At 47.3% G+C, this 20,744-nt stretch overlaps 1 protein-coding gene across 1 annotated transcript; it reads right to left on the minus strand.

Moving 5' to 3' along the window:
* Positions 1-913: 913 nt before the first annotated feature.
* Tollip (toll interacting protein) lies at positions 914-20,296 on the minus strand. The gene is made up of 6 exons (XM_051145669.1): positions 20,137-20,296; positions 11,021-11,170; positions 10,232-10,414; positions 9,019-9,171; positions 7,640-7,730; positions 914-2,392 (listed from the first exon to the last, which is right to left on the minus strand). The coding sequence occupies exons 1-6, from the start codon at positions 20,167-20,169 to the stop codon at positions 2,178-2,180; spliced, it is 825 nt and encodes a 274-aa protein (XP_051001626.1). The 5' UTR covers positions 20,170-20,296; the 3' UTR covers positions 914-2,177.
* Positions 20,297-20,744: the final 448 nt, after the last annotated feature.

Consider the following 20,744-nt stretch of genomic DNA (forward strand, 5'->3'; position numbering starts at 1 on the left):
TCCATCTTAAGACGACCCAGGATGGGATGGAAGGCCTAGCAAGCCATGCTCTTGATGTCTAGGCACTTGGACCAGCATGACAAGCACTGCCTTTTCCCTTGCACTAGATGCTCTGACATGAAATTCCAAGGCAAAACAGCATAAAACCTAGGAGAGTGAGGTGACACTCAGGCCTTATGAGATCTTTCTTCAATCTATTAAAAAAAAAAAAAAAAAGTTCATGGCAAAGGGAAGAGTCTGTGTTCAGCTCAAGTCTTAAATCTGTCTTGAAACCATCATTCTTCCTCATCTGAGCAAACACAAGTTAGTGAATGCTGCCTCCGAGTGCCATGGAGGCTGCTCAGGGGCTAGTAGCAAATGTTGATGCTCCCTCCAGAACTTCACATGAAAGTGGCCTTGCTCAGCCCATACCTCCCTAAGGCAGAAGCTGATGCACATAGCCATACCTGAGACCTAGAAACAGGTGCTGAGGTTCTTGCTCTGCAGTGTCTCGAGTCTACTGGTAACACCAAGTGGACCACTTATGGAGGCCCTGTTCTGCTTGACTCACCCACCCTGTAAAAGGGCATCTGCTTACCAAGCACAGGCCACACAACAGTCTAGAATGGAGGCTCCAGTGCCTGTTGCATTAAAGTGAGTGGTTGAATCTATTTAACAAACATTGGTCTTTCTTCTCCATTTTGCAGTTAAAAAGTTTAAACACCTACAACTAAAGAAAAGTGCTTGGTTACCACCATCCCATGCTCACTGACACCACATACTGCCCTTAGGCTTACAAAAATAAATACTTATAAACAATACATTTGACAAAAAGCACCCCCCATGGATGACAGAAAGAAGTATATTTTAGCTGACATTAAAACTTAACCTGTGTTTTGAGAGGGGAAAAATAAAAACTGAAACACTAACTTTTTTATTTTAAGTCCTTCACAAAAGTCCAAACTGCTAGGTGTTACCTTCATGCCCATACTGGTGAGTCACACACCCATAGGCTGGATGCAAACTCTCAGAAAAACAAAAAGCAACTGTAATGTAAGGCAAAACTGTAACACCACAAATGTGTGACAATGCTCCATAGCTTCTTAATGGTACCTGTACAGTGTATAAATTCTGAGAAAGCTTTCACGGTACTGAATCTTAGGACAAGGTATCACCCATTCTCTCCAAACAGATCTACAGCCAGGTCATGGGCTCAAGATTTGCAACCAAAATACAACACACAATATCCACTAGTCAGGTACAGGCACCTATAACTCAGTGAAGGTTTAATTTAAGCATGGGATTTTTATCACTCAAGCCAAGCTACAGTATGGATCCACAGAGTCTGCTGCAGGTTAGTAGTGTCACACCGCCCACCTCCTTCACCCGACTCTGGGCTCTGTGATGAAGGCCTACCAACAAGAACAGCCCCAGGAGTAAATCCCACAATGCTGGTACTAAACAAAAGGAGGTGGAAAGCAGCCTCCAGCAGTTAAGGACCAAGGTGGGGCTTGGCCAGCCAAGCACCAGGTCTGGACACCTTCTGTATTCAAGTTGGATTTCTGTGGCTGAAGCCTAGCCAGACAGTGGCAGGTGAGCTAGACAAAGAGGTCAGACCTGCTAGAAATGGCTGGGAAACATATCTCACTGGCCCAGGACTAGGTGTGGGGCCCAGGTTCATATACAACATCAGAGGAAGCAGCTTTTAGCTTGAAAGTTCTAAAAATAACCTGTAAGTAAGTGCACATGAACTCAGTGCACCTTCAACAACCATCCCAGTTAGGCTGAGTAACTCCATGCCATCCATTGACTCAGAAGGATGCTGTACAAATTCTAACATCCTGGCAGATGCAGCTGCTTTCTGTAAGAATGCTTTCCAAAATAGGGTGAGGATGGGAGATGCAGGTCCTCAAACAAAGAACCACTGGTCTGTGCAGTAACAGGGCCATGCCACCATCACCCAGCTAGAAACAAGGAGAGAGCTGTCCCTCCACCCTGTCCCCCACCAACAATAAAGAAGACTGCCTGCCTAGAACCAAAAATCCACATGCATCCCCAAAATATGTGGGAAGGGGTGGTGCAGATGTCCAAGGAAGGGGGGTATGTGGATGGTCTTTCATTGGAATCTTGTGGGGATGGTGACCCTGGGTAGGCAATTCCAAGGGTCAGTGGTATGAATCCAAGGGCCACAAATGGGTCTAGGACTCTTCACCCATCTGTAGCAAGGAATTGATGGCAGCATCCTTGTTCCCTCTCTGGGCTTCAAGCACAGAGCGGATTACTTCCCTGTCCATGTTGGGAAACATGTCCTGGATAGCCTTGAGGTCCTCCTCATTACAGCGGGGCTGAGGAGCCACAGCTGGTGGGGGCATGGCCACAGGCACCATGCCAGGGCTGCAGACAGCAGGCATACCTGAAAATAAAACATGAAGTTTGGTTAAAAAGAGTGGGGTCAGCCAGGTGTGGTGATGCATGCCTTTAATCCCAGCACTTGGGAGGCAGTAGGAGAATCTCTAAGGTCAAGGCCAGCCTGTTCTACGGAGTGAGTTCCAGGAAAAAAACAGTGGGGCCGCAAAGCTGCAGTGCCAAAGGAAGAAATAATGCATCTGATTGGCCTCAAAGGGAATTGCTATCCTAAGTCTGACTTAAAAATAGGCCCCACAAGGATGCCCATGGAAGACAGGCTGGACCATCCTCCTCACTACTGAGGGTCCCTCTCTTGATGGATTTTCTTTCTGAACAAAAAATTCAAGTTGGATCTTTCTAATCAAAAATTACAGGGAACAAGATGAAAAGTTGGTAACCACATGTACTACTTCATGAACTTATGAGACTCATCACAGACATGAGTCTTTACTGAGAATGGGGACAGGAAAGTTTTGTGCTTGTGTCACTAGATACTCCAAAGTCAGCTTGTGTAAACATTCTAGAATTTACTTTCACAACCTAGCAAAGACATTACAGTAACATGCATACATTGGTAAGGTAAAGCTACATACAACATGCCCTAAACACTTCAGAAGCATTGAATCTTTCTCAATGAAGAAAACACACATCAGAAAGTGCATCAATTTCCAGCAGCCTGAGGCACCATCGCCCTCAGTGGGCCACCGGAGCTAATCCTTTTGTCATGTAAGCAGTGAAAGGCTGCTGGCAGAGGGCTTAGCCCTGATGTTACAGGGCTCCCTGAACCCTGTGCTTGAAGAAGGGGCACCAACTGAGAAACAAAGGCAGTTTTCCTAAGTACCCATTGGGCCAGGTCTTCACCTTTGTGCCTTTTGGACAGGTTGCCATCAGACACCTCACAAGTTGTCACCATAATGCCATGCCACTCAGCCTTTCAGTGCTAAGGCAGGGGATGGTTGCCAGGTCTAAAACAGCTGCCTGTTCTTAAAGGACTCAAACCACATCAACTGGATGGATGCAGTGCCTGTGTGTGTACATGTGCACAAGGAAAGGTGCATGACTATATGCAGGCCAAGCAGCTTCCTTTGAGTCCTGTTCAGACTGTTTCAACGTTTTTCAGCCTGGCTGGGTAGAGAAAGAGAGGACTGGACACTGCTGTAAAAACCTGCAGACCAACTGCATGGGGTCCACATAATGAGAGCTGTCAGCAGTCACCTGCTTTCATAAACCAGCTCCTTTGAGAGCAGGCCAATGCATATAAAGAAGACTGGCCGCTGGGCATGGTGGCTCACATCTGTAATCCCAGTATTCTGGGAGGCAGAGGCACACATATCTCTGTGAGTTCAAGGCCAGCCTGGTTTACAAAAAGAGTTCAGGACAGTTAAGGCAACACAGAGAACTTGTCTCAAAAAACAAAAACAAAAATAACAAAAAACAACAATGCCCCCCTCCCAAAAAAAGACGAGCCCTGGTTTCTTTCATCCTCTAGAGTAAATACCATATTCACAATCCAAGTCTGACCTGTCACCATGACTGAGTGTGGACCAATTTATCAAAACTTCCTTGAATTTGTGAGAGCAGATGTGGGATGACCAGGCAGTTTGGGAGGTAAAGGACAGACAGTAGCCCTGCATCTCTGGGACCCAAACAAGATCCTCTCAAGTTGAAGTGGCTACAGTGAGGAGCCCACGCTAAAGCACCATGCTGAATAAAGGCAGCTCAATGGCATCACCCTCCTCTTCATAAACTGACACAAACTGATGGAGTAAAGCCAATTCACTTCCAACAGCAGGACACTTAGCTACAATACACACACTATAGATAGTGGGCAGACACAACTCAGTGAAACAATTCAGTCTCTTCACTAACAGAATGCCACTCAGAAAACAAAAGCAGGGGAGTTTGCCATTCAAGAAAAACTGGTTCTTTAGCATAGCAACACAGACATCCTTGGTCCTACAATGACTTTACAGCAACAGCCCAGAACAGACTGACACTGACAGCCAAAGGCCTCTGAGGCTACCCCTGCTGCCTACAGGGGCTCAGGGGCAGGCTGAGTTTTATGGGACATTTCTAAACTCTCTAACTAGTGGACTCATAAACACACAGCTAACCCTTGATCCTTAACCTTCAGCTCTGCAAAGGCCTATGCCTCCTATATGAAGAGGCAGCTGGCATCTGCTGACTATGCACTGTCTCCTGGGCATATATGGCAGGGGTGGACCAATGGGCAGTGAGAATAGCCTAACATGTGAGTGTCCTCATTCCTGTCCTACTGCTCACAGACTTATCTCACCCCACTGTCAGGTGTCTGTGTAAGTGTACCTCGCACCCTGAACAGTCAAGGGTATGAGACTTTCCCAGAAGAGCAAACTCTGCAGCGCAGTGGTGGCACTGATTTGAAGCCAGAAACATCATGTAACTTGACATCACTTTTGAGAAACCAGAGAGGAACAGGAATAAAAATGCCCTGGGAAAACTGCTGCTCCTGCCTCTGTGGCCTGAGATACCCTGAAAGCAGCTCCTCTCCATCTCTGCACAGAACACCCCAAGTACTCTGGTAGGATGGCTCTGCCACCACAAACATACAGGAATTATAAGAAGAAAACTGGGCATCAAGTTTTAAGGAAGAAGCATACTTATTAATGCCCCCCAAAATTAAGATGAATAAAAAAATAAAAATTCAAGAACTTTTCTAGAACTGATTCTCCATTAGTGGAAGCCTGGGCTCAGGGAGAAGTGGCTAATTCTGTGGTGGAAGAAGGAAATGCGCAAGATAGGCAGAGGCTTCCTGTGCCAAAGTCAGGAAGATCGCATAGCATATGAGGCATCAAAAGGCACACAATTCAGTCTAAAGGGCTGGCCAGTCTGGGATCAGTAAGTGACAAAACAATATAGTAACAATTAATGGCTCAGAAAAGAAAGCAAACCTCAAGCCCACACTGCTACAGCTATCAGTGGACAGCTCTGTCTGACAAAAAAACAAGCAGCAACTGTGACCTTGAATATAATCCTTGAGTAGATACAAAGGGGTTTTCAAGAGACTGAGAAGGCATACTGTGTCACTTCACCAAACACTAAAGTGTGAAGAAAGAGAGCAGCTTTCTAAGCAGCATCTAGCTACACCTGGCCAGATAGTGGACGGGCAGCACAAATAACTGCAGGGTCTGTCACAGGTCCTGGGAAGACCCAGCTCCACCAGCCCCATGACCTGAGCTCCTTCACAGAACAAGTGGGGACGTACCTGGATGCAGTCCCACAGCAGGGCCCCCTGGAAGTGTCCTCACTTCCAGGAAGCATAGGGACAAAGCAGACATCAGAGGCTGGTCTCCAAAGGAAAATATCCTTTTATTTTTGTGGTATCTTTTCTGGCAGTAGGAGACTGTTTCTAACTTCCAGAATGTACATCAGAAGTGAGGATCAAAGACTATTTATAGAGGTGTCTCCCCTAAAATACATATTCTAGAGGCACTGCAGAGAATGAAGGACAGGAGCGAAGAAAGAGTACACTGGTCAACAACTTTTATCTTTTGTTTAGAAGTAGTTCTGGTGTTGGCAACTGAACAGAAGTTTGTCTTTGTTGCCTCCCCACTCACTCTGTCACCCCCAAAGATACACTCACATCTGACCCCACTGCCTGTAGATGGGCTTTACTTGGAAATAGGGTACACCTGTTAGGGTGAGGGCATGAAGAAGCAGAGGAGCCCTTGCCCAGTGACCATACAGGACAGAAACACACAGAGGTGGTGAGCATAAGAGTATAAAGACAGCCTAGAGAGGCGTGGCCAGGCAGCCTAGAGAGGCGTGGCCAGACAGCCTAGAGAGGCGTGGCCAGACAGCCTAGAGAGGCGTGGCCAGACAGCAGGAGCTGGAAAAGGTAGAAAGGGCCCTCCCTGCAGGGTCAGGAGGGATTGCAGCCTTGTTTTAGACTTCTGGCCTCAGAAACTGAGGCAACAGATTTCTGCTGCACTGTCCCATCTGTGACCCTTTGCCTGTGCTACACTGGGGTATCCTTTGTGCTCACTACATCCCACTTGTTTCTCCCTTCCCAGACCTCCAATTCAAAGCCGCTCAATGGCTAATTCTGTACATACCAGTGATGCATTGAACAGAGCACTGATGGGGCTGCAGTTCAAAACAAAACCCAGAAGAAACTTTAGGATCCCAATCCCCAGACCTCAGGATCCATTCACTGAACTGCACAGGTCAGGATCTTGTATTGGGGACTCCAGAGAACAGACATCCTAAAACCCCACTCCCAGATTTCTAAAGCTGCCTCGGTGGCCAATCACATTGCTTTAAGGTTTCTTTAAGGTCCTGGGTCACTCCGCATTTGACTCTACATTCTGGTCTCTGCTAATCTGGTGACAACCTACTCCATTCCAAATACTACAGGGCCCTGGGAGCCTGTAGACTTCCCCTCCCTCTCCCCTGCAAAGTGCTGCCCTTTGTTCCTGCAGGAAGATCTATCACAGGCAGAAGGCCCAAGTTCTGTCTGTCAGGGCTGTCTGCAGGATATGTGTGGGTGGATTTCATTCCCGAGTCCTGACTGTCTTCCCAAGCTCAGCTGGTACAGGGGCTAAAAGGCTAATGAGTCACTCCCTTCTGGCTGTCTGGGACCCTCAGCCCCCACACTGCTGAGCCACAGTACCTCTGTGCTGTCTCAGATCCAAGGTAACACCCACCCTGACTACTAGCAACCAGGGACTATGTAGACCAAGTCCCGCCCAGGACCTCATATTCCCTCTTGCTCTACAGCCCTGGTCACTCCCGTTGCCTTTGTCTTGGAGCCCCTGGGATAGCAGCACCACCATGCTCTGCCTGGACTCCAGGTTAGAAAAATTTAAAAATACATAAAACCACATCTTGACTTTATGACCCCAACAGATGTTAATTTAAATGGGTAAATACCTTCAATGGAAGGCATTTGTTTTAGGATGTAGTATATACGCCTTGCCTAACAGGAATCAGGTTCTTATTCCAGTGACTCATACAAGAAAATGTTCATAGACAACATTTCTACACCGCCAAAAACTCCTTCAACTCACTTTACTTGTGCCAGCAATTAGAGAAAGCACTATTTCCTATGTATGCATGAATAATTAAAAAATGACACTGGCTTTAGAAGGATTTTCATTTAAAGTCACCATCTTCACACATTTCTACCCTACCCAAGCTTTGTTGGAATGTTGGGCCCTTTCCTCCTCCAGTCCTATTCTGTCCCAGGACTGCCTACCAAAGAAGCAGCACACACCTGCAATGGGCACATAGCCGACACCCTGTTGGTACACAGTTGGCATCAGGACCACAGGCTGAGGTGGCATCATCATGGCAGCTGGGAGGGACTGAAACACAACAAAGAAAAAAATGGGTGTCAAGGAGGACCATGCCATATGTCAATCTTGTTATTTCCAGTATTACTGGAATAGTCCTTGCCACAGCCCAGACATTAACACCCAAGACATGTAGTCCTCAGCACGAACGTAGTCAGTCACCTTGGCCATCTGCACAAACACTCCAGCACACCACCTCTCCTTAGCTGGAAGACTTGGGGTAAAGACATGCTGTAGACTCACAGAACTAGAGCTACTGAAATGTGATCTAGAGAACAGGGCTAGGGAGACAGCTCAGTTAGGAAAGTGCTTGGTGTACAAGCATGAGGACCAGAGTTCAATCCTCAGCACCCATATAAAAAGCCAGGTTTTCCGGTTTTTATCTATAATCCTAGGGCTAGAGAGGCAGAGACAGGAAGATCCCTGAAGTACATTAGCCAGTCAATCTAGTAGAATGAATGAGTTTCAGTTTCAATGAGAACAAGTTAGGGTGAAGATTAATGAAGCCAGACAGCATCAACTGCTGACCTCACATGAGCTACAACCAACACTTTTCACACAGGACTCACAAAGCTCCCTGCAGGGTCTGTTGTGGAGACTGCATCAGTATCAGTAGCTTCTCACAGAAGAATTGAGCTGTTCTGTTTTTTAAATTAATTTATTTAATGTGTCTTAGTATTTTCCCTGTGTGTGTGTGTGTGTGTGTGTGTGTGTGTGTGTGTGAGAGAGAGAGAGAGAGAGAGAGAGAGAGAGAGAGAGAGAGAGAGAGAGAGAGAGAGAGAGAGAGAGAGAGAGAGAGAGAGAGAGAGAGAGAGAGACGTGGTGCCAGTAAAAGTTAAGATTAGGGTACTGAATCCCCTGGAACTGGAGTTACAGTTGGTTGTGAGCTGCCATGTGAGTGCTGGGAACCAAACCTGGGACTTTGCAAAAGAGCAGCCAGTGATCTTACCTGCTGAGCCACCTCTCCAGGCCCAGCTCAAATAATCTTGACCTGTAGGTGAGCTAGAATAAAATGGACCTGTACTACATAAAGCACCTGCTAGAGACAGGTAACACTAAACACCAGAAGGAAAGACATGCAGAATGGCCAAGCTGAGGGGGACTGAACATGGGGCACTTTATACTCCCTGTTCTCAAAGGCTCAAGTAAAAAGAAAAGACCTAAATGATACAGAGGAAGACAGTGGTAGCCCAGACCTCATCCCTGCCTCCCATGACTTCCCAAGGTTCCAGGAGCCATAGCTGCCTCAAGGAGGTGCCATCACCTCTTTGTGGGTAGCCTCTCCAGACAGTGAACTCACCGTGTAGGACATGACCAGGTTAATCATGCCCTCCTTGTCGTCACCCTGCCTCCCACTCAGGCTGTACCACTCATCCTCCACTTGGCCCTGCTTCAGGGACTCAGGGATAGTGATGTGGGTCCAAGCTATGCGGTCGTCCATGGAGAAGGCTCGCTGAGGAGGACAAGAGTAAAGTGACTCATCATGGCCCACAATGGCCCATGTTATAGAGACCAGCTTTTCCTATGGTTGTGGACTCCCCCTGGACTGCACCTGGATCTACTTCTGTCTTCTTAGCAGGACAGGGTCCCTACTCACCGTTCCAGCTTCCTTCAGGGAGCTTCCCATTAAACCACAATCTGGACCTCCATGGATCACCTGTAACCTGACCACTACCACTTCTGCACCTTCTGAGTAACCACCATAAGGCCAGGGAAAAAAAAACAGGAGTCTCTGGGCTGCCATCCTGGTCCAGGAATGGAAACTGTCCTTCCAAGTGTTTGTGGCCATACTCCTAGTCCACATTTGTAAACCCAGTAGGTATAGATGAGGACAAGAGGCCCAAGTTTCCACCCACAGCCCCAAACCCCTTCTCGTATGTTCTTACTATTCTGAGAACACAGAAAAGGGAGAAAGGGACAAAAACATACAAATGAACGAAGAATAATAAACCAGAGGAAGAGGCAGAAGGACGGGACAAGTCCTCCTGGCTGGACCGCCTACGCCCAACTCCTGTCTGGCCCTCCCTGTTCACTCCCATTCTCTTCCCACTGGCCTTTGCTCTGACTACCAGGAGACACACACCTTCAGCTATCTGAGTTTCCTGACTGCCCTCAAAACGCTGCATGCCTAACTGCTGATACAGCTATGGGACGTCACTGGCAAAGCCTATAACCCATGCAGACAGCAAGAACAGTGTTCCCACCGCTAGTGGAGCCTGACTTGCCTGAAATTTGACCTAGCAATGAACAGCAATGTTCACACTCTACTCACACTTGTATCAATGGTGACGGCTCCCAATGGACACTATCAAAGGAACTGAGAGAGAAAAAAGCTGTACTTTGTTGTTCAGCCATTAGATGCCAGGTGTCCAGGCAGGTCACACCCTGCTACCCAGCCACTAAATGCTAGATACACAGGTCTAAGCACCAGGAGAGAAGCCTCATGACGACAACTGTAAGGCGCACTGCAGCACACACTGCTATCGGATCTGTGACACTGGGGCATCCCTCACCTCATCGAAGATCTCAAGGTAGAACGAGTCCACACCTGGGGGCACTGTGCACTGGATGACCTTATTCCAGCGAGGGTTCTTGGCACCATTGTGTGCTGTGGGAGTTTCATAAACAGCATAGCCCAGACGCAGACGGCAATAAGGGTCCATACGAGTCATGCCATAATTCTTTGCCAATTTGGCCTGAAATAACACCAAATTTAGAAAAATGAGCCATCCACCAGCAGAGAGGAAGGCCAGTGCTTACCCAAACACTTACCTCATAGATATTTCACAGTACATGAAAAAACAGACTTCAAGTTCACCTAACCATGCCAGTAACCTGCTCTTGACCATGGGGCCAGTTACTGCTGCATTCATACAACTCTAGGAACCTGGCCACACTTGGCAGTAAGCAGCGAAGACAAGACCTCTAATCCGACACTGCACTGGTGTGCACATCCTAGGCCGCAGCATGGAGCTGAAGTAGAATGGGAACCATGGCTTGCAGGGCAGCTGTGCAGGACCGAGTAGCTAACATCTCAGCTGCTACAAAGGGGTCAAGGAAGCATCCTCATGAGGACGGTGGCCAGCATGGACCAATAGTCATTGTAAGTATATTAGGCAGACCCCTGGGAAGTCAACAGCTATCATCAGTTATTTTCAGAAATAACTGAAAAAAAAAAAAAAAAAAAAATCCACTCCTCCACATGGGAAAGGAAGTGCAAAGGTTGAAATCCCATGCCCAAGCACTGCCATCTTTCTCTTTTGCTCATTCTCACCAGCCTTCAACAGGAAACTGAGACCCACCTGTACTACAGTGATGCTGAGGCGCCCCACGGTGCCAACTGCTCCTCCATACTGCAGCTGCTGGGCTGCCTGGGCGTCCAGCTGGATCTGCTGCTGCTGCTGGGTGGGCGTTATACGGAGGAAGTCCTGAGGGAGTTCACCAATGTACACCTTCCAATGAGGCGAGAAAAAGAGTAGAATCAAAGCGGGTAGCCGAGCAGTCTTACAGTACCCTCCAGCTTCGCTCAGGCGCAGTCCAGCTCCCCTTCACCTCACCAAGGCCTAGGGAGTGCTTGATCTGTTCTTTCCAGCCGGCCCTCATCTGAGCTTCCCTCGTCCTGAGGATGCGCACCTTCTTATTCAGCAAGTGCTCAAGGCAAACCAGAGCCCTTGGAAGGTTTAGAACATGTCTCAGTCACTAAAAAGGCTGGCTACTAGGGCTGGAGGGAGACCTGAAGGGCTCTGAGAAAATAGTTTTTCAAGGAAAATAAGAGATCAAAGGAAAGGTTAACCAAGACTCCTAATGGTGGCCCTGATTAAGGATCATTCTGGTAAAAACCACAGGAACCTACCACATAGGGAAATCACAGGAATGCATGCTGAGCCAGGGCTTAATATCAAGAGACCACCAGTTGGAAATGGCACAACTGCCTGGGACCGAAGATGGAAGGCCCAAGGACTAAAGGACATTGAGGACAGCATCTATAGCCTCAACCAGGATGAACCAGCTGCTCCTTGACCAGTGGGTCAGACCTGAGGGTTACACACAGGAAATGCTCACAATTAAGGATGAGCTGATGAAGCTCTGAAGGCTGAAAACCACTGGAAGGTGGATCTGAGCACCAAACAGGTACCTAAGGCAGTCCCCAGGTCCCCATGCATGGTTCCCCAGGCCAGCACATACACTTTCAAAGCAGTACCAACATCGTAAGTGTGACCTGTAGCAAAATGAATCTACTGAGAACTGCTCAGAGCACTTGAGTATCAAGGTTCTGGGACACCCTGACTACCTCCCTGCACACACTTCTGCCTCCCCCACCTGGATGTGGGCTCCCACTGATAATGCACCATGTAGACTTCCAATTTATGCAGGTTTTTCAGCTCCCAGAACCTAGAAAGCACCTGTTTCCAAGGGGTTTGGGTGCTCTTTTCAAAGGTCCCTGAAAAAGGTAGTCATGGTAGCTCACTCCTGCAATCCCAGCACTTGAGAGACTGAGGGAGGGGAGTACTGTGAGTTCAAAGGCAATCTGAGCCTTTTGGTTTTGTTGTTGTTGTTTTTCTTTTTCTAGTACATTTGTGACTTGAGAATAATTTTATATTTAAGGAAAAGCTATAGAAAAAAAAAATCCCCCCTTGTATCACTCTATTTCCCCTGATGTCATTGTCACAGCCTGAGAGATTGTCAAAGTCAAGGCCAGGTGCTGGGAGGACCCCACAGCAGTTAAGGGAACAAGTTGGAGCATGGACTGAAGCCAGTTTCATAGCAGTGACACTGGGCTGTGACAATGACATAAGGGGAAATAGAGCGATACAAGGGGGGATTTTTTTTCTATAGCTTTTCCTTCAATATAAAATTATTCTCAAGTCACAAATGTACTAGAAAAAGAAAACAACAACAACAAAACCAAATGTACTAGAAAAAGTTTCACCTTAACCCAAAGAGGGAACAGGAAGAGATAGGAAAGACTTCAGCCTGAACCAGACAACAAACAAGCTGGTTCTACAGCTGCCTGTTGCTTCAGGTCCCTGATGACTTATCTAAATAAAGATACTTCATGCTACACCTAAAGAGCCAGCGCTGTTAGCATAGTGAGGAATGCTTCAAGAGCAAGAGGTGAATCCAGGCATTGACATAGATTCTATAAAGTTAATGACAGCACTGGAAAGAAACCCACCAATAAACAGCCATTTTTAGTAAAGTTATAAAATACAAGGCTAATCCTAAAATTTATTTTTATTATATATTAATAGAAGAAATGTTTGCCATGTGTTGGCCATACGTAAATATACGTTTGGCTTAAAGTCTTAGCAATATTAAATGACTAATTCAACTAACAGACTCATAATGGACCTTTTTTACAGTTTTACTTAGAATACAAGATGAATACATATACTGAGTTCCATACTAACAAATGACTTTAAACATATGGGTTAAGGCCCAAACAACTTCACTTCCAGAGTCCAGTCCCATGGAATGTAAGCGTAAGTATGCTCACTCCTTATGGCCTGGGAAAAAAGAAGAGCCACCAAGCAATGTCTGACTTCCCTAGCCAGAAGCATCTATGTGGCTCAGGCTCACAGCTCTAACAAAGAATGGGGTATTTCTGTGTCCCTAAAATGCATGGAATCCCCAGAACCCTGACCCAAAGGGCGGGGGGGCAACAGGCAGGGCACACTGGCTTCATCCTTGGCTCTGTGTAACACCTGATGGCAAGTAAAAGTAGGAACAAGCAGACTAATGTAGTGAATGAGGTGCACATGATACCCGATGCATACAATCTGTGGCACAGCCCAAGGAATTTCCCCACAGACAGAGAAGCAAGTTGTCTCTCCTAGGGTTGTCCAAAGGCTTTGGCCTTCCCAGCATTGCGGACCTGCCTGCTAGCATGTATGGGACACTGTAGAAAAAGGCAAGAAGCTGTTAGTCTAGAATTCAGCAAAAAAGATGGACAGGGATACTTATTTCAATGGGTGAGTGTGCACACGAGTGAGTTGCATGTGTGCATCCATGTGTGTGAGGCTGTGGCACCAGCAAAGCTAGAGGGAGCAAGGGAGAATACTGAAGAAGTACCAGCTCATGGTTTAGAGTATCTGTAGAAGCTAGGCAGAGGTAGATCTGTTGCCTGATGCCAAGGCCAGGGCAGCCTTCCAGAGCCAGTGATCACAGGGATTCCTACACACAAGACTAGTTGCTGCTGTGTCTCCCCATAGTCACCACAGTCAGCCCCATCCTGCCTTAACAGGTACCTGGCAAGTGCACAAGCTACCTGCACCCAGCTCCATTGTCTCTCTGGTGTCAAAGCAGAAATAGTATCTGAAAAGGATTTGATCATAGAAATAGTCATATTTTCTAAGAAATGAAAAATAATTCACAAGGGGCCTGGTACCTCTCTGGTTCATGGTATTTCCCATGGGCTGAACCTGCTGCACTCTCTATGCATAAACTTGGCACATCCTCACAAGCCTTGACAACATTCTGTAAACGGTGGCTTGGCCCTCACTCAGGTCTGAAACTGCACATTAAAGCTTTCAGTGATTTACACTGAAACTCCAAAGAATGGTGGAGGGGTGAAGTAGTGGCTGGGATGAAGGCAGGGCGGCCTTACACTGGACTGCGAAGCCACTGCCCACTGCAACTCCACACAGGTCTCAGGGGCTACTGGGAAGGATTCTAAAGAGGAGCTTGATTGGCACAAGAGACAACTTCCTGAACAGAACTCCAACAGCCAGGCCTTAACGTCAACAATCAATAAATGGGACCTCATGAGGCTGAGAAGCTTCTGTAAAGGAGAAGACACTGTCAACAGAACAAAGCGAAAACCCACAGCCTAGGAAAAGATCTTCACCAACCCTATATCTGACAAAGGGCTAATACCCAAAATATATAAAGAACTCAAAAAACTAAACACCACCAAACCCAATAACCCAATAAAGAAATGGGGCTCAGAACTAAACAGAGAATTCTCAACAGAGGAATATCAAATGGCTGAGAAACACTTAAAAAAAATGCTCAACATATTTAGTCATCAGAGAAATGCAAATCAAAATGACTCCAAGATTCCATCTTACACCCACCAGAATAGCTAAGATCAAAACCTCAAGTAACAGCACATGTTGGTGAGGATGTAGAGAAAGGGGAACACTTCTTCATTGCTGGTGGGAATGCAAACTTGTACAACCACTTTGGAAAGCTATCTGGCGTTACCTCAGAAAACTGGGAATAGGGATTCCTCAAGACCCAGCTATTCCACTCCTTGGAATACACCCAGAAGACGCCCCAGCACACAACAAGGACGTATGCTCAACCATGTTCATAGTGGCCTTATTCATAATAGCCAGAACCTGGAAACAGCCTAAGTGTCCCTCAGTAGAAGATTGGATAAAGAAACTGTAGTACATTTACACTATGGAATACTACTCAGCTATTAAAAACAAGGAAATCTCAAAATTTGTGGACAGATGGATGGATCATAATGCGTGAGTTGACCCAGAAGCAGAAAGATTCAAATGGTATATATTCACTTTTATCTGGACACTAGCGCAAGGAGCATATCCCATTAAAGACCTCACCAGGAAACTGGGATAGATGAGAGGACACCCTATTGGGACTCTAGGTGAGAGAAGTATGGGAGAATGGGGAAACAGAAGGATCCAGAGGGTTCTAGAAACCTACAAGAAGAACATTATGATGGGCGGATCTGGGCCCAGGGGTTCTGCTCAAACTACTGCACCAACCAAGGACAATACGCACAGTAAACATCAAACCCCTACTCAGATCTAGCCAATGGACAGGACATTCTCCACAGCTGAGTGGAGAGCAAGAAATGTCTCTCACATGAACTCTGGTGCCCCATATTTGACCACATCTCCTTGATGCGGAGGCCCGGTGGCACTCAGAGGAAGGAAAGCAGGCTACCAAGATGAGACTTGATAGCCTATGACCATATAGAGGGGGAGGAGGTCCCCCTCAGTCACAGACCTAGGGGAGGGGAGTAGGGTGAAAGCGGAAGGGAAGGAGGGAGGTACGGGAGGATACAAGGGATGGGATAACAATTGAGATGTAATCTGAATAAATTAATTAAATAAAAAACATTTAAAAAAGAAAGTAGGCAAAGGAATCCTGACAAATAGACACAAGAAGATTGGGAAGAAAATTACACACCTCAGATCTTAACAAGCATTGATATAAAAAATGCTGCTGCTCAAAGAAAGTATAACCATCATATATAGCATAACAATGCCAGGTGGGACAAGGCCATGAAGTTACCACCAACTATGTATTGTCTTTGCACAAACTAGGGAAGATAGAGATGCAAATAACTTCAGATTTGCAATACTGTGTGTTGAAATTCCTAGGGTAACTCCCAAGAGAAAAAAAATACACCTTACAGTTAAGAAGTTACTAATGATTACATACATTAAAAAAATGTATTACCGATAACATGCATTTTTAAAATATCTGTTTTATGAATCAAAGCAAGAATAGAAACATGTAGGAAAAATGGAAGCCTAAAACTGTTAAATATATGTGTATATATTTATATTATATAAAATAAAGCTATTTAAAGGTTCCAACAGAAACTTGTACTTCTTAGATTTGACTTTTAAGGACACAACTACATGTTGCTGTGGGTAGATCCCTCCTAAACATAAATGTTGAATAAAGTATAAAGTCAAAAAGTAAACAAACGAAAGAAAGAAAACCCCTACAAATACTTTCTAAAAGGAAAAGTAGAGTAGCCATACTATCATACAAAGTAAAAGGCAAGACGCCAGTAGAAGTCACTCTGGTGACCATAGCCTGATGTGGGAATGCTAGGCTTGTACCCAGGTATATCCTCACCTCAGAATCCAGAGCAGACATTCCCAGAGACCCAGAGAGAAAGGTCTAGTGGCCAGCTGCTGAGAGCAACCTCTTGCTCAGGTTCTGCCCTGTGAGGATGCATGGACAGACGATGCTAACTCACACAAGAGGTCTGAAACTATGGCAGTAACGCTGAAAAAGAAAGCCAAATACACTCTAAAGGAATCAACTCCTCCCTCTATTACTAGAAAACAAGAAGCCTGCATTTTACCTTACTTTAGAAAATGTTTAGAGACAACCCAGGCACCTCTGGCTGATGAGGAAAGCTTATCTTTAACAACAGACCCAGTTACCAAGTGTAGAACATATGATCAAATTTTAAAAATCACCCCTTTGGGGCTGGAGAGATATTTCAGTGGTTAAGCACAGCAGCTGCTCTTCTAAAAGACCTAAATTCAATTCAAAGCACCCACATGGTTCACAACCGCATGCAACCCCCTATTCTGACCCCCTATTCTGACCCCGTATTCTGACCATCAGGGGCACCAAGAATGTACATGGCATATTTACATATACATAGACAAAATATTCATACACGTAAAATAAAAACTAAAACAAAACAAAACTCACTTTTTGCCATCCCTAATCAAGTCACCGGCTCAGCCACAATCCTCAGGGAAGAGCAGGACTGACGAGGCTCCAGAAAGGCATGGTCTCTAAGGCCACCACAGAATGAGGAAGAGCAAAGCCGCCAGAGCTGTGGCCTCTGGCAAAGCTCACTGGTTAACCCGCATCTTAAGCAGGACAAGCCAGCTCCTGCTGGACTCCACATGTAGAAAGGAGGACCTTCAAAATGACACCCCTACATCTGGTGCAGCCTCCAGCCAGAAAGACTTCCTGCATGTATTCCTACACGAAGTAGGATCCTCAAAGTAGGATCCACGGTAAGAAAGGAGCAGGTGTGTGGACTGTGGACTGGGAAGAAAGGGTTTGGTGATTTCCAAATACCAGCATTTTCAAAAATGAGGACATAGCATAGGGTATAGTGTCCTGTGTTGGCTATTTAAAACAAAACAAAACTAAAAAAATAAAATATTACATGTCCCAGGGAAGAATTTATTCTTTCACAATTATGTGGGTGTTGGCTGTCCTCAAACCTGACTTCCTAAACCCCCTAACCAAGGATAGAGAGCCCTCCTAGCCTTTTATAGCCTGCCAAGACAATCTGTCAGTCCTTCCCACTCATCAGAGCTGCAGAGTCACCTGGCCAAGCCTAAGTCCAGGCTCCTGGGATGGGGACTCTGGGCCATGGCCTAACCCCCTGCTGAGGCCACCAAATGCATGTGTTTTATCTGTGTTTGGAAGCCAGCACTCTGCTTATCTTTACAGCTCTACAACATGACTGGGAGGGGAGCACTACCACACTCTGGCAGTTCTTCTAGACCTCGACAACCAGCTAAAAAAAAGCCTTTGCAAATACTAGTGACTCCAGAGGTACATGGGTATATCACTCTAGGTGAAAAAGCCAGTGACAAGTTGAAAACTAAAAAAGGCATGCACTCTGAGAAACAGCACTTACCGGTTGAAATTCAAGACCTTCTCTTCTATAAGAGACCATGGCCCAAGCAATCCTCCCACACCAAGCCATACCTTTCTGCTTTCAATGGTTAAGAGTGCAGATCTGTTTTTCTCCGGCTTACGTAAGTCACCATGCATAGCTGTGTTCCTGTGCTCCACACCTCAGACTAACACTATGATGAAGTCATGCACATCCCAAGCAAAGCCTGAAATACCAGTCATTTATGGCAATTTCTTAGAGCCCAGACCCAAGGTTACAAGTCATCAAGAGTGCTCCTAAACACCACTAAGCTGCCTACATTGTATTTACATGACTACATTATCCCTAGAACACTGGGTAAGTAGAAAATCAAATGTCAGGACTTGACTCCACAGATTCTGCTGCTATGAACACCATCTGACACTCCCAATTACTCATCACAGTGCAGGCTATTCCAGCTCTGTACACACAGCACCAGGGTTCCCCTTCAGCCACAGGGAAGGCTAACTTCTTGCTCGTGATGGACACTGAGCTCACTATCAGATGAAGTCAAACTCAGGCCACCCCACAGGAGGTAAGGACACTACCAGACCACACAGCAAAGAGGGTTCACTCTTTTTGGCCATGTGTCCACTTGGCAGGGCAAAGTTCTGGCTCCCTTTCTCCACCAGTCTCAGGGAGGTACTGAGAGGACATCCACACTCTCGGGAGGGGAGACAGGCAGTATCAGGGAACCCAAGACAACCCTTAGGAAACAACCCTGTTGGGTCTTCCAAGTTCTCCGCTCCCCTCTCATTTACAAATGAAGAAATTGAGGTGTGGGGAGGTGACCACTAATTGCGCTCAAGAGGCACTCCCCCCTGTGGGAGGAGGTAACTGACAACTAAGGACTGACTTCCATACCAACTCTGACAGTGCATCAGCAGGTCTGGCTTCAAAGCTCTCTGAAAAAGCATCTAATCAAGCCTGGGGCTTTCTTCAAAGTCAGAAAATCAGTAATCTACCCCCAAGGAGTTCTCTTGTTACACACACACACTCACACACAGACTCACACAGAGTATACACCACACTGTCAGGGTGAGGACCTGGGAAACCACAGGTTTTGCTAGCACATTCAATGTTAACTTCAAGGAAAAGACACTGGTGCCATCAGGGCTGTGTGCTACCACACACAGCGGCTGTTAGCCAACAACATCCCACCCACACCAGTCTCAGGGAGCTACTGGGAGGACATCCACACTAGGGGGACGGGAGACAGGCAGTTATCACGGAACCAGAGACAACCCTGTTTAGTCTTCCAAGTTTTCTGCTCCCTTCTCCTCATTTACAAATGGAGAAACTGAGGCTTGGGAAGGTGGCCACTAACTGGGTTCAAGAGGCAGTGCCCTGTTCTCTATAGGTGTTCTCTACAGGGAGAGGAAGAAGCTGACCCAACTATGGGGTGACTACAAAGTGAGATCTTTCACCATCTCTGAAACCACGGAGACCGGGACATCTCTCCTTCTGGAGGACCAAGGCTGTCCGGCCCCACTCCACTGAGAAACTACCGGAGCCAAGGCCCCTCTCAATTTGAGAAATAAATGGAGCCTGGAGACCAAGAAAGTCAGAGCTCGTGTCCATCTGGGAGACCAAACGGCTGGTACATCTAGGGAAGCAAGGGCTCAGGGCCCTTTTCTATCTAAGGAACTAAGGGAAGTCGAGGTCCCTCTCAGTCGGGGAAACCAAAGGGGTGGGAGACCCTGTCCCTCCGGTTGATCAACGGGGTCAGGGTTCCTCTCTATAGAGGACTAAGGACTCGGGGCTTCCTCCCTTTTGGAGGACCATGGGAGCTAGCTTCAGGGCCCGTGAGCATCCAGGGAACCGTCAAGTCCTGCCCTCCTCCACCCGAGAGACTCGCAGGACTCAGGCGCTACTCAATATGGGTACCCGAAGATGGGACCCGTGTAGCCCGGGGTCGGCCAAGCAACCCGCGAGGGGGCCCCCGCGAGAGGCTGAGAAGAGGAGCCCGACCCCAGGCTCCGGCGCTCCGGCCTGGCTCTCGCCCAGAGGACTCACCGGCCCGCGCTGCGTGCTGACGGTGGTGGCCATGGTGCTGCGGCGGCCCTGTGCCTCGCCGACAGCACAGAGACCCGCCGTGAGAGCTCTTCCACCCCCACAACCACCTGCGTCGCCGACCGTTGTCCCGCGAGGGAATCTGCGCCTCTGTCAGCTGACAGTCGCCCCGCCCCGCCCCACCCCACCCCGGAGTTCCCAAAGCGCAGGCGTTAGGCCATGGCTGGTCCCACCCCTTCCGGCTAATCTGCGCACGCGTGTTCCGAGCTGGGCAAGTCTCCGGAGTACGCCGCCGGCGCAGTGGCTCACTGGTTGAGCTCAGTAGCCCTTTAAAATGGCTGCCAGACTGTACGCGCATGCCTAAGGCTAGCTTGTTCACGCAAAAGCACGCATTCAGAACAGGGCCGTTCATCTCACCTAGATTGAGAAGACACAGCGTTTTTTTATCACCTGACGTGAGACCGCCACCTGCCCTGGCCTGAACCGATTGAAGAAAGGGGAAAACTGGTATTTGGCAGCTTGGGGGGCGGGGGGGGGGGGGGAACAGGTGGCAGAACCAGCTACCCTCAGTCCTTTGAATTACCTCAAAATGCTGTGGGAGGAAGAACATT

Source organism: Acomys russatus, chromosome 5, assembly GCF_903995435.1.
Source record: "Acomys russatus chromosome 5, mAcoRus1.1, whole genome shotgun sequence".
NCBI classification, from domain to species: domain Eukaryota; kingdom Metazoa; phylum Chordata; class Mammalia; order Rodentia; family Muridae; genus Acomys; species Acomys russatus.